The sequence below is a fragment of the Micropterus salmoides genome, unplaced genomic scaffold (genome assembly GCF_014851395.1).
Source record: "Micropterus salmoides isolate LMB-PRFRI ecotype aquatic unplaced genomic scaffold, ASM1485139v1 Ms_hic_scaffold_7, whole genome shotgun sequence".
Taxonomy (NCBI): domain Eukaryota; kingdom Metazoa; phylum Chordata; class Actinopteri; order Centrarchiformes; family Centrarchidae; genus Micropterus; species Micropterus salmoides.
Genome location: NW_024044459.1, coordinates 8,192,104 through 8,204,540, shown reverse-complemented (window position 1 = coordinate 8,204,540; position 12,437 = coordinate 8,192,104). Strand labels below are relative to the sequence as shown.

The 12,437-nt window shown below is 41.2% G+C and overlaps 1 protein-coding gene across 1 annotated transcript in view; it reads left to right on the top strand.

The window, feature by feature from the left end:
• LOC119891866 (centrosomal protein of 120 kDa) overlaps window positions 1–10,542 on the top strand; it is a 34,330-nt gene extending 23,788 nt beyond the window's left edge. The window contains exons 19-20 of the mRNA XM_038703815.1: window positions 6,744–6,889; window positions 8,187–10,542. Coding sequence (XP_038559743.1) covers window positions 6,744–6,889; window positions 8,187–8,400 — 360 coding nt within the window. The 3' untranslated portion in view covers window positions 8,401–10,542. The remainder of the gene's footprint in view (window positions 1–6,743; window positions 6,890–8,186) is intronic.
• Window positions 10,543–12,437: the final 1,895 nt, after the last annotated feature.

Below are 12,437 nucleotides of genomic sequence, written 5' to 3'. Positions count from 1 at the left end.
CAAATATATTCCCGATCCTGTTGCTTTTGAAACACTGTACAGACAAAATGCTTTTTATTACATGCTTAACAATCACAATAGAGGAGAACGAGGATTGATGTAACATGTTATTAAAGCAAACTTTCATTGTATGAAAGAAAGAAAACAAAACAGTGTGGAGCCTTGCACTCAAGTGTTTACATATGGAGACAAAAGAGAGCACTGGCTTTGGATCATTGGATATCTAAAATTAACAAAACTATGATCTAATGAAGTAAATCAGGAAATGTCTGATGGAAGGAAGTGTTAACTAGGCCAAAGGTCTGAACAAGCATTCAGTGCCAGCTTTTGGTATTTCCCAGTTTTCCACGTTTCAGAAACCCCTAGATACAAACTCAAAAATTATTATTGTTCGATGCCCGGCCCTGCTGATCAGCGGTTCTGTTTGGACCGGCTCACCTTCATCATGTCTTGGTTTGAGTGGTCTTGTTGCTCAGCACGTCAGGCAAAGCACTCATGCTGCTAAAGTTTGGGGTTTAACTCCCTTTGGAGCCATCCACACTAAAACTGTCCTCAAGATGCTGTGAGTCCGTTTGTATAAAACTGTCCATCAAACAGCAGATGTAACATGTCCTCTGAGGGAATTTCAGTATTACTGGTCTCAGTGGAGACTCTCTGTTGGTTCCCACCGGACATTCCTGGGATGTTATGGAGCTCCAGTGTGAGAGTGTGTTCCAGACAATTTTTATTTTGCAGGGCTTTATAGACAGTCGTTGCATTCGGCCCAACTGGAGCAAAACCCAGACCACAAAAACAACAAACCAGGAGGGACAAACAGTAAAGCACGCTTTAAGTTCATAAGTTATAGGGTCTCATGCAAAAACATTTGTTAGCTTAAACCTGTCATCAGAGTCACCAAACTTTCTTAACTGCACAAACTAAAACGTAAATTGCTCGTTTCAGCCTGATGAAAGCCACCTTTTTGATCATAAGGACATAAACATTCATAAAGTTGCCATATAAGGCTGCCTGTCCTGCACCCCCTGTGAAGAAAGACTATCTGCATGTAACGTGACGTTTCCTTTGTTCTTGAGAGAATTTTTGTGAGCACCACCAATTCTCTTAAATCACCTGCTTAAAAGCAAATCCGTTCTACAAAACCAGTGGTTCTCAAACCTTTTCATACCACGGACCGTGATTCCATTTTGTCCCATCTGATGGGATTTTGTTTTTTAGATGTTTTATTACAGAAAGTATATGAAACCCATGACCAACAAAGCCATACATTCTGTCATTGTGTTACTTTGGATGGAATTACAGTGAAAATATATATGAACCCAGGACCCTCTGCACCAGCGTAATGTCACAGAATGGCTCTGAGGATTTCATCCCGGTACCCTGACTGCTGTTGACTAGCACCTGGAGGTCTGTGTGACCCTCCAAGGATATGCCTTCCCAGACCATCACTGACCCACCGCCTAACAGGTTGTCCTGGATGATGTTGCAGTTAGCAGAACGTTAAAGACTCTTTCACGTCTGTCACATGTGCTTGGTGTGAACCTGCTGTCATCTGTGAAGAGAACGGGGCTCTGTGGCGGACAATCCAGCTGCACGTGCTGGGCTGTGAGCACAGATTCCATTAGAGGGACGTCAGACCCTCATAACACCCTCATGGAGCCTTGTTTCACGCACACCAGTAGCCCACTGGAGGTCATTCTGTAGGGCTCTGGCATCGCGCCTCCTGTTCCTCCTCTCACAAAAGAACAGATACCGGTCTTGCTGCTGGGTTGATGCTCTTCTACGGCCCAGTCTCCTGCTATTCCTTCCGTGCTCTGGAGACTGTGCTGGGAGACACAGCAAACCTTCTTGCGACGGCACGTATGGATGTGCCATCCTGGAGAAGCTGGACTACCAGCACCACCTGCAGAACCATTCCCTTTTTTGGTGGTCGTCTTGCTGTTACCTCTCCAGTGCACCTGTTGTCACTTTAATTTGCGCCAAAACAGGTGATTAACTGATTCACTTGTGCTTCCTAAATGGGCAGATTGAAATCCCTGAAGTTTAGTTGACTTTATGTTATACAGATGATTAAGTGTTCCCTTTATTTCCTTTTGAGCAGTGAAGTAAAAATGATCTATTACACATTTAAGTTGCTAAACATTCACTTGGGCTTTTGGAAAGTGTGATTGGCATGTGAGTGTTTTTGACGTAGCATGGACCAAAACATCAAACAAAGTAACTGACAGATTAATTGATAATGAAGATGATGGCTAGTTGCAGCCCTGTTGTTGAGTGGAATGAAATCCCTGATCACACTGTAGTCGCGTTAACTTGTTTGATCAGAGAGTTGCTGATTTAAATACATATTTAGCAGATTTTTAACTGTTTTATTTCTGCAAAGTTTTTGTAAGGCAGCTGGTTTTGTTTATATCCCCAAAAGTACAGAACTAAAAAAAATATTGCTTTGGTATTGAAACTCGGCTATTGCATTGCCATCCATCCATCATCAACCGCTTATCCTGTGTACAGGGTCACAGGGGGCCGGAGCCAATCCCAGTTGACATCGGGAGAAAGGCGATGTACACCCTGGACAGGTCGCCAGTCCATCGCAGGGCCACACATAGACAGACAACCACTCACACTCACACCTAAGGACAATTTAGAGACACCAATCAACATAGCCTGCATGTCTTTGGACGGTGGGAGGAAGCCGGAGCACCCGAAGAAAACCCTCGCAGACACGGGGAGAACATATCGCATTGCCATTAGTATCAAAAAACAGTGAAGTTGTGCTCAGAGAAAACTAAAAGCGTACAACAGTGGGGTCTGTGGTTGTTATCTTCTTCGTTAGTGGCGTTTCGACCAGACCAGCAGCCCAGACCACATTCTCAAGCTCTGCTCCTGTGTCTCTTGTCTCTGGCTTATCGCTCTAAAAACCTGACAGAGCTGCCTGAAAATACTGATCTCCTCCCTACAAACAGTTACTGCAGATATCACACTGCTGTAGAGTTATTTAACCCTAAATATGGGCTACCCATGGCATTATTCAGGCTACTCATTATCGCACCAGCGGACATGTTTTCACGTAAATCTGGATTGGCAAGAACTTTGAACAATAAATGATAACATTGTTTTTGTTCATGCAGTCCTGTTGATGGGTCCATTTGTAGTTTTGTTATGATGTCACTGTTTTGTCACTGAGTCTTGTATGGAGCTGAAAAGATTAGTCAATGAATAGATCGTTTAATTTTTCACCCCAGAATGCCAATGGATCTGTACTTCCAGCTTTGTATTTTTTATTTTTTTGCTTCTTTTCTGTCTGTCATAGTTGATTTGAATATTAAAACAAAGTATTTGAAGGTGTCACTTTCAGAAATTGTGATCAGCGTTTTTCACTATTTTACACACTATTAATCAGTTAATCAAAAAAGATAATGACCAGAGTAATAATTGATGATGAAAATAACTACCTTGTATACTATTATTTTTTCCCAATGTTTCTTCATTAGGAAGCAGCACCAGCAGTTTTTACCTTTTTGGCTAAATGTGGCTGGTTTGACCGTCAAGCAGCCAAGTGTCTGTGATGTGGCTGCAGAACAGTTGGGAAGCAGTTTTTTTTGAACATGTGAAGTTTTTTTTTCCGGTTTCAGCTTCTTAAATGTCTCAGATTTGCTGCTTTGCTTTATTTTATGCGATTGTGATTTGGACATCTTTGGGTTTTTGGACTGCTGGTCTGAAAGATTCTGACGGACATTTCACGTTTAAACAGTTTATAGATAAAGATATGAATCCATTAATCCAGCCAGGAGAAGATTTGGATTTGTAGAAAAGTCATAAAATCACTTCTGGGTAACGGCAGCTTTTACCTCCCTTTCAAAATGATGTTAATATTTCACTTTTCTGTACCTCAGAACAGGAAAAACTACCCTGAACCCCCTCAGGTGTGGAGCTCAGCTTCAGTCTGTCTGCCCTTTACAGAAAACAGACATTTTAAATTTATGCATATTTTCCTGTGATTTCAGCTGTTGTGGAAACACGCTAATTTATCTTTAATGTGAGTCCCAGTCGTCCCTGTTCCCCGTCTTGTTTTATCCATCACATCTCCAAAAACCTCATTCGGCGGTGGTGGAAAAACTCCCCCTGAACTCCCACAGGTGGCGAGCTGCTCAGAAAACTACCTCTGAGTGGAGAAAAGTGCGTCCACATGTGAGCGATGGGATGAAAGTGTTTGTCTGAGACGTCCTCCCCAGGCGGCTCCGACTGTTGACCTCTGAAAGTGGAGTCGAGTAATGGAGGGGAGACGGTGGGGAACCTGGGGGAGGAGAAGTCATTCTCTGGTCATCCGTCCCAAAAATCAGCCACCCGACCATCTCAAACCTCGATCCTGCTCGCCGGGACTTGTGACCTCTCAGAGTTTCTGTCCCTCTGTGGCTCACAGCTTGTCTACACTTCGACATCGTTTGGCCTGTTTGAACTGGACTTCTGCTGCCTCTGTCTTCAGCTGCATGATATAGATATTATGGTTCTTGTGTGTGTATGTTCAGAAGAAAGTGCTCCTGCAGAGCACGCTGTGGCGATGATTTTAATGTTCGTGACTTTATCCCAGTGTAAATCTATGGCTCTATGAGCGGGAACACAGGGCCAACAGGACATGAAACGCTTTCTTGCAGCCAGAACGGAGGCCCAGTGCCTAATTGGCAGTCCAGTGTATTTCCCAAGCCGGTTTATACTCGACACAAAGGGTTAATGGCAGTCTGACTGTGGATTTAAAGTTCAGCGTCAGTTCGTTGAAGTTAGGTTTCAGAGAAACGGAAAGCTGCTGATTGTGACACTCAGCATTTCCTCCATTTCGTTTGAACGTTTTTTTATGTAGTTGAGTAGAAAACATAAGGACACTTGGTTTCTCGCGCCCACGTGTCGTCGGTCACCTTCCCCACCTGGGTGCCTTTTTAGATTTTAACAGAAGCAGTTCTCAACTTGTCTGGTAGAGTTTCCACAGCTACTCCATTTGTTCCGCCGTCCATCATTTCCACTACCTGGGGATCGCTACTGATAGCTATAGGGGAAAACAAAAGCGCTCTCTCTTCTCGTCTCTTTTGGTTGCTCAGTGGTTGACACGCTTCCTTTGTGCCGCAAATTGAGCCTATATTTTCCCCTGGAGGTTGTACCCGGTGGTGCACAGAACTGCATGGTAAAAGCATACGGGGAACCAATCTAAACGCACATGGTGTCTCTATAGCCTTCACGCTATGCAATTGACTTTTACTTTATAAGAAGTTGCAGCAAGAAATGTCACCTTAACACACGAAAAGCCAGGGGTTGGTTTCCTCTCTCTGTCTCTTCAGGTCCACCACATTCTGCTCTGATCAAGTCTGAGCATCCTCTGGTTTTATATATGGTTACTTTGGGCCAAAATGACACGCTTATTTTGTTTTCAACAAGAGCACCCCCCCGCCCTCGTCCTCTAATTGTTTCAGGACTCGGCCTCAGATTGTCCTTGGCAGCGGGCATTAGAGAAAATGTTTAGCCTGTTTGTTTTTCTAGTAATTAGCCTTAAAACGGCCTGTAATACAGACTGCTAATGGTCCACAGAGAGCAGAGCCTGTGTCAACACACCCTCTGTGTGTGTGTGTGTGTGTGTGTGTGTGTGTGTGTGTGTGTGTGTGTGAACGATATGTTCATGAGAGATTGTGCGTGTTTTCATGTGTGTTTTTTCTGTTAGGAGGTGAGGGGATGAGGCGTGTGAAAATGGAAGCTTTCCGTGCGTATGTGTGTGTGAGTGGTCGGGCAGTAATGTGAAAATGTTAGTTTTCCCATCCAGAATCAGCCGGCGGGTCGTTCTGCTCTGTATCACCAGAACACACAGACAGATTCCAGCTTCTCAAATCACCTTCCCACTGCCTCCAGTCTGCTGGTTGGCATGTTTTCCATTTTTCCCCCCGTTAGCAAAGCGGCTGACAGATGGTGATGTCAGTGAATCGCTGTTCATCCAACACTTGTCGGCCCATGAGAAGATATTTAAATAACTGCTTAATTAATTCAAATTGAAGTATAGAGCGGATATTCAGGGTTTGAGCCAGAGCGGCAGGTTTTCCCAGCAGCTTCTTGGGTGTAAACCTGCAACCTTTAAACTGTGGTCCTCCTGATTTATAATCAAAGGTACAAATTAGTGTTTTTGTTTTCCCTGCTCAGACTGTTTCCTTGATTTATTAACGTCCAGCTGTGAGCCAGTAGACAGAGCCCAGATTGGTATTATGGGTAATTTTGGGAAGTAGGGAGGAGCTGGAGGCCAGAGCAGCTGAGAGAAATACGGCTTTCAGACGTTTTTATGAAGATTTCTTTCTGCTCTCGTCGTGTCGGTCTTTGTGTGAATTCTTGAAATCCTGCAGCATTTTTCTCAGGGAGCTTTTATGAAAATGTGAAACCAGACAAATTTATCACCAAACTGCACACTTTGTAATGTCCAGGAACAGTTCCTTGGCATCTAAATGCGCACATTTCAGCACCGAGGTCAGACGAGTATTTTCACATGTTCTCATTTCAGATTTGATCAGCAGATCAGTGCAGGACGTCGAGACCCAAATCAGGTTCAAGCTGCTAAACTCGAACATTGTGATGGTCTCGTAGTGACTGTGAGGCGACGCGTTAAAGTCTCACAACTTCTCACACACAAGAAAGAGAATCTCTTCTGATCACTACAAACAGATTGTGACTCAGTTAGATGGTAAAAAACCAAAACTGTGTGTGTGTGTGTGTGTGTGCAGCGGGAGCAGGAAAACGCCATGACGCGTCTGAAGAAACAGCAGGCGGAGCTGGAGGCCATGAGGCTGCGTTACCTAGCTACAGAGCAGAAGGAGGCGGTCCATCAGGACAGACAGGAGCTGGACAACATCAGGAACGAACTCAACAGGTGAGGGATAATGATGTCAGATCGTCGTGGCCACGAATCAGCTGTATCGTTAGGAGCCTTTGTCTTATCCAAACTTGTATTGGCCCGGCTCTTTATCATTAGACTTTACCGGTTCGTGTTCATTATTAAAGAATAGTTGTTGGGGTTTTTTTCATATTTTAAATATAACTAAATGTAAACTGTAAACTTCACACCTGCAAAAGTCACTGTATAAACTAGGGCTGCTCGATTAAGGCTAAAATCAGAATCATGATTATTTTGGTCAGAACTGAAACCACGATTATTAACACGATTACTGATTTAAACAGTGATGTATTATCCCATCAAAAAAGAAACAGTAATCGAATATTAACACTACTCCGATCATTATTTCGGTGCCATTAATAACGTCATTGCCGTCGGGCAATCAGTTGGTTTTTCTATTAGTGCAATGCATGATGGTATGTAGGGCTTGGTTAGTGACCATCGGTTGTACACTACTTTTAAAAATGCATTCTGGTATACATTGAGTGGACTATATAGGGTATAATTATTATCACTATACATTCAGACAGCCCTATAAAATTTGAAAAAGTAACTTAAACTAACAGTGAGAAAAGTGTAAAACAAGCACAGACCTGGTAAAGCACGGCTTAAGGAAATCGGGTTCAGTATAAGCATAAATAATGTGTAAATTTTTAGGCTATTGGTGGAGGAAAAGTCTGCCAGCTGCTAGGCTAATTTCTGCAGTTTAAAATGCCTAAGATAATATCAAGCTGAAGTAAACATGCAGCAGCCTGGAGAGTGTGGGGCCTTTTAGTGGGGGGGGGGGACTGCTGTGAAGGAAAGGGTGCCCTGGATTGTCATTGCGGAACAGCATGTGGCACAATAATTGTTTTATTTCTATTAACTTGTATTTATAATCGTTGGAAGCCAAAATCGAAATCGTGATTAAAATTCCATTAATTGCACAGCCCTAATATAAACTCAAATAATATCTCACTGTCAATAAAATAAATCATACTGCTGACATTAAAATACTGAGTGACGTTTAGAAAGAATGAAGAACGCAGCATCAGGGGCTGGTTTATTTCAGCTAGCTGCTGAGTGACAAACTTTTACCCTGCAAGTGGCAAAGATCTAACAACAACGATTTTCAGTCCAGCGCAATAGATTATTGATATATCAGTAATTTAGTGTCCTCTTGTTTAAATTTGTTATAACTAATGTAAAACTCTAATAGTTGTAAACATGTGAGTATTATCTAGTTGTATATTTCAGATAATTAGAAAAGCTTTTTGTAAACCTTGTTTTACAGGTTAAAGCAGCAGGAGAGATTAGACCCCGCCCCACCCGTGTCTGGCCCCGCCCCTCCTCAGTGTGTGAATGACAGCGCTGACGAACACCTGAGCCGCCTGCTAGAGGAGAGAGACACTCTGCTCAGGACCGGAGTTTACACCCACGAAGACCGAATCATCGCCGAGCTCAGCAGGCAGATACAGGAAGCCATGAGGGACAGAGGGAATCTCTGACAGCGGCTGGAACCGTCCAATCAGAGACAGTCACTCCTGAGACTGCAGGTAAAGCAGCTCAGAGGCTGTTTACACGTTTGTTTCGGGCTATTTTCATCCACAGGCTGCATTTACACTGTAGCTCAAAACGTCTGTGCCAAATTTGTATTTATCCAGTCCTGCATGTGCTGCATGTTGGCAACGATTTTAAAATCTGAGCTGTATCCAGCCTGGGAAATGTAACAAATTAGCTTTTTTTTTTTTGCGTTTAGACGAAAAGTCAGGTCAGCAGAAATTTGATTTGAGTCAGATTTTACATATGAATGTGGCTCAAAACAGAGCAATAAACATCGTTTTTACTTTTAACTGACCAGAGATAAATGTGTCACTTTTACCAGAAATTGTAAGCGTCGTCTTAAATCCAGCCTCCAGAGACACATTTGCCTGCGAGTTGCAAAAGTAAAACGCATATAGTCGTGCAGACATTTTGATTTCAGGAAAATAAACTTGGAAGTGATGGGACTTACGATACACAACCATGTGTACCATTTTTCTTTTTTTTTGGTGAATGCATCGTGCATATATAAAAAGACACTTTGTTCACCAAGACAAAGTCACAGAAAGAAGAAATCTGGCGTCACACAGGTTCAGAACTCGCAGCTGAGATGTTATTGCCTGATTACAAAATGTGAAACGTTTCTGTGAATGCTTAAAGGAACAGGTCAGCATTATAGGAGCTAAGCTTGTTCACTTTCTTTGTTCAGACAGATATGATTCTCCTGTCTGTGCTTTTCACTGCAGAGCTTGATGCTAAGCTAGGCTAACAACGTCATGAGATGAACTCTCTACCACCAATAAATGTGTTGTTAAATAATAAAAAGAATATAAAGCTTTACACTCGTTTAATCTTTAATCAGTTAGTAAACAAAGGCATTTTTTTCTCTTTAAGACCAATAAGTTAAAACTTAATATATTTATTTTTATATTTATATATTCACTTACTCATTTTTATTTCTAAACTCTCTTGGCACACATTTGATCATGTATCTGTTTCCCCCATGCTGATATATTTCTTTTTATACTTCCTTTATATTATTTAACTAACAATGTCATTTATTGTTGTTTTCTGCTGTATTTATGTTATGAGAGTTTTATATCAGCTGGGTGAAAGTGACACTGTTGGGACAACAAACTCCTGTTATTCACATTCAGCCAAACTGAGAGAAGAACTAGTGATAAATTGTATAGATGGTGTAAAAATGTAACTTTTCCAGATGCTGTTTGTTTCTTTGTTTGTGTGCTGAAGCAAATCAGATTCTTCTTCTGTTTTATAGCATCATTTTATGTTTGTGTGCTGCAGTCTGAGTCAGATAAATAACATTCACCCCGTTATGGAGAGGAGGGACGATTACAGGAACCAGAATCTCTGTCAGTGTGTGTAGACGTGACCGAGTAAATGTGAACCTTTCCTTTAAAGGGCCGTGCCACCAGTGTTGCACGAACATTGAAACTACAAACCGCAGGAAACTGTCATAACTACAAACCGCTTTCTAACAACAGCGTAACCTGGGAGCGCAGTCCTTGCTGATGCGTTCAAAGATGCTCCGACATCTTGGCATCTGCACCATTATTTTTTAGCGTACATTGGAGCTGGAAGGATTAGCTGACTCTTCAATTTGCTGAACGTTAAGTAACGATTAATAAACTATTTTGAAAGTTGACTTATTCCCAGAATTCCCTGGTTCCAGCTACTCAGATGTGATTATTTTGCTGGTTTTCTTTAACTTCTGTGACAGTAAACTGAATATCTTTTTGAGTTGTTTGTGAGACAAGCAGTTTGAAGACTCGATAGATATCTGATTATATGGTTGTTTGAGCAGCAGATGATTCAGATCTGAAGCATTATTCAACCTGAAGTGACAGAACAGGATTTTATTAAATCTGAGAGTCTGAAGACGTGTTGATGAGTTCATGCACAGTCCAATGGATTAATGTTTGCTCTGATGAGGGCTTTTTATCTGACAGCAGGTGGCGCTGCAGCCTCAGAAAAGCCTCTCAACACTCCTGTGACCTGCAGGTGCTGTGAGATATTAATTTATTCTTTATTATCAGAGAGCACTCTGATTTCTGTGTTTGTTGGCAATAAATTATTTTGGGATAAAATGTGGTAAATGTGTGTTATTTTCCAATTAAGATGACTGCCCTATTAAGGCGATGATAGACGTTTACACTGAAAAATAAATAAAGATCAGTTCAGTTTCTTTCTTAATCCCTAGTTTCTGCCTTTTCTTTCCTTCACACAATTTGGAATATGTGTGTACATTTTTTAAAAGCTTTCTAAGTAAAACAAACCAAAAAAGTATTAAACATTTGTTCATTGTTTCTAAATTTAGAACTAGAACTTTGCCGAAGGTTTTTCGACAGACGTGTTCTCCTTCATTTGAAAAGCTGCACTACCACAATGTCACAATACTCCATTACAAGTACACGAATATTACGAGCAACATGTACTCTAGGTGTCATGTGTAGAAGTACTCATTATGCAGAAGGCCACTTATAAGATCAGAATTACTGATACAGTTGATTAATGATGTTAGCAGCTAATATAATCAACTTTATGTACTTTTCGGTAGTTTAATTGTTAACAATGTTGTATTTTACAAGCTGATCAGATGTTTTGGGTGTAAAATCTGTAGCCGGACATTTTAGCTGCGTGTAAAGTAGCATAAAATGGAAATGATCAAGTACAATTATACTTAAAGCACACAGAAAACTGCACAAGCGTAAATAAAAAGCTGCTTTTAAATGTATGTAGTAAAAATAAAATGGAACTTAAAAAAAACAAAAATAAATGAATACATTTAAGCCAGTACTTAAATAAAGGCCAGACAAAATGAAAAATTCAATGAAAGTGTAAAGTGAGAGCAGAACCAGCTGGAGGTCAGACGACACGCGTTATCACATGTATGAACATGTTAACAAACACACACACACACACACACACACTGCTGCATCTGTGTGTTGACATATGGGTGCTGATGGTGAGCAGATGTTTCCAACTCATCCATCTACTGCGAGGTGGAGGAGGAGGAGGTGAATAGGAGAGGAAGAACAAAAAAGAGAGGAGAAGCAAAAGTAGAAATCCCCCTCTAATCTCTTATCAACGTTGTGTGTTTTTATCTGGAATTCCAGCTTGTAAAATTTGTTTTTGACTGATAACTGCCTGAACCCTGCACAGCTCGGCCTGCTGAACACACACACACACACACACACACACACACACACACACACACATTCAAGAGTTCTGAAATAAAAAACAAATATATTTTCAGGAAAACGTCTCACCTCAAGGTCCATTTTTGCAGCAGTTCTGGAGCTTTTGATGACATCACATGAGCGTCCTCAGCAGAGTTTCATCATCTGTCGTGAAAACTAGATGTTCATGCTTTTCGTGCTTGTTGGCAATTTAAATCAGCACAAACTGAAAGCAAAGTGTGTTCGCAGATAAACAACCACACACACACACACCTGTAGCATGTGTATTATACATGCATGTGTGTTTCTGCTGTAGATCTGTTAGGTTAAGTCTTCAGCTCTGACTGATCTGGGGTCTGTGGCTGCATTCACACGGATGATCAAACCACAGATACATGTCATCAGCGTTTATAGCTCAACCCAAAACATCTTTTATTATCATTAAGTTTCATCAAAAAACATATCTCAGTTATCATAATTAGAAATGAACACGACATATTAAATCATAATAATGTAAATGTCATTACTATTTCTAACTGGAAAGTGCACACTTCGTACCAACTCTCAGCTACAATAAACTTCAAGTTCAAGTACAGTAACATTTGAAAAACATTCTGAATGGATTCATATTCAAGGACTCCACTGCTGTAAAAAAAAAAAAATCAACAATACAACAGTAAACGGTTTTGGAAGACTCAGACAGTTGTAGTACACAAGTCCTGTTTACGGTTAAGAGAAGTTCAACTTAAAGCAAATGTCCTCTGACGAGCAGGATTTATAAAACCAATCGTGCTCATTTTGAT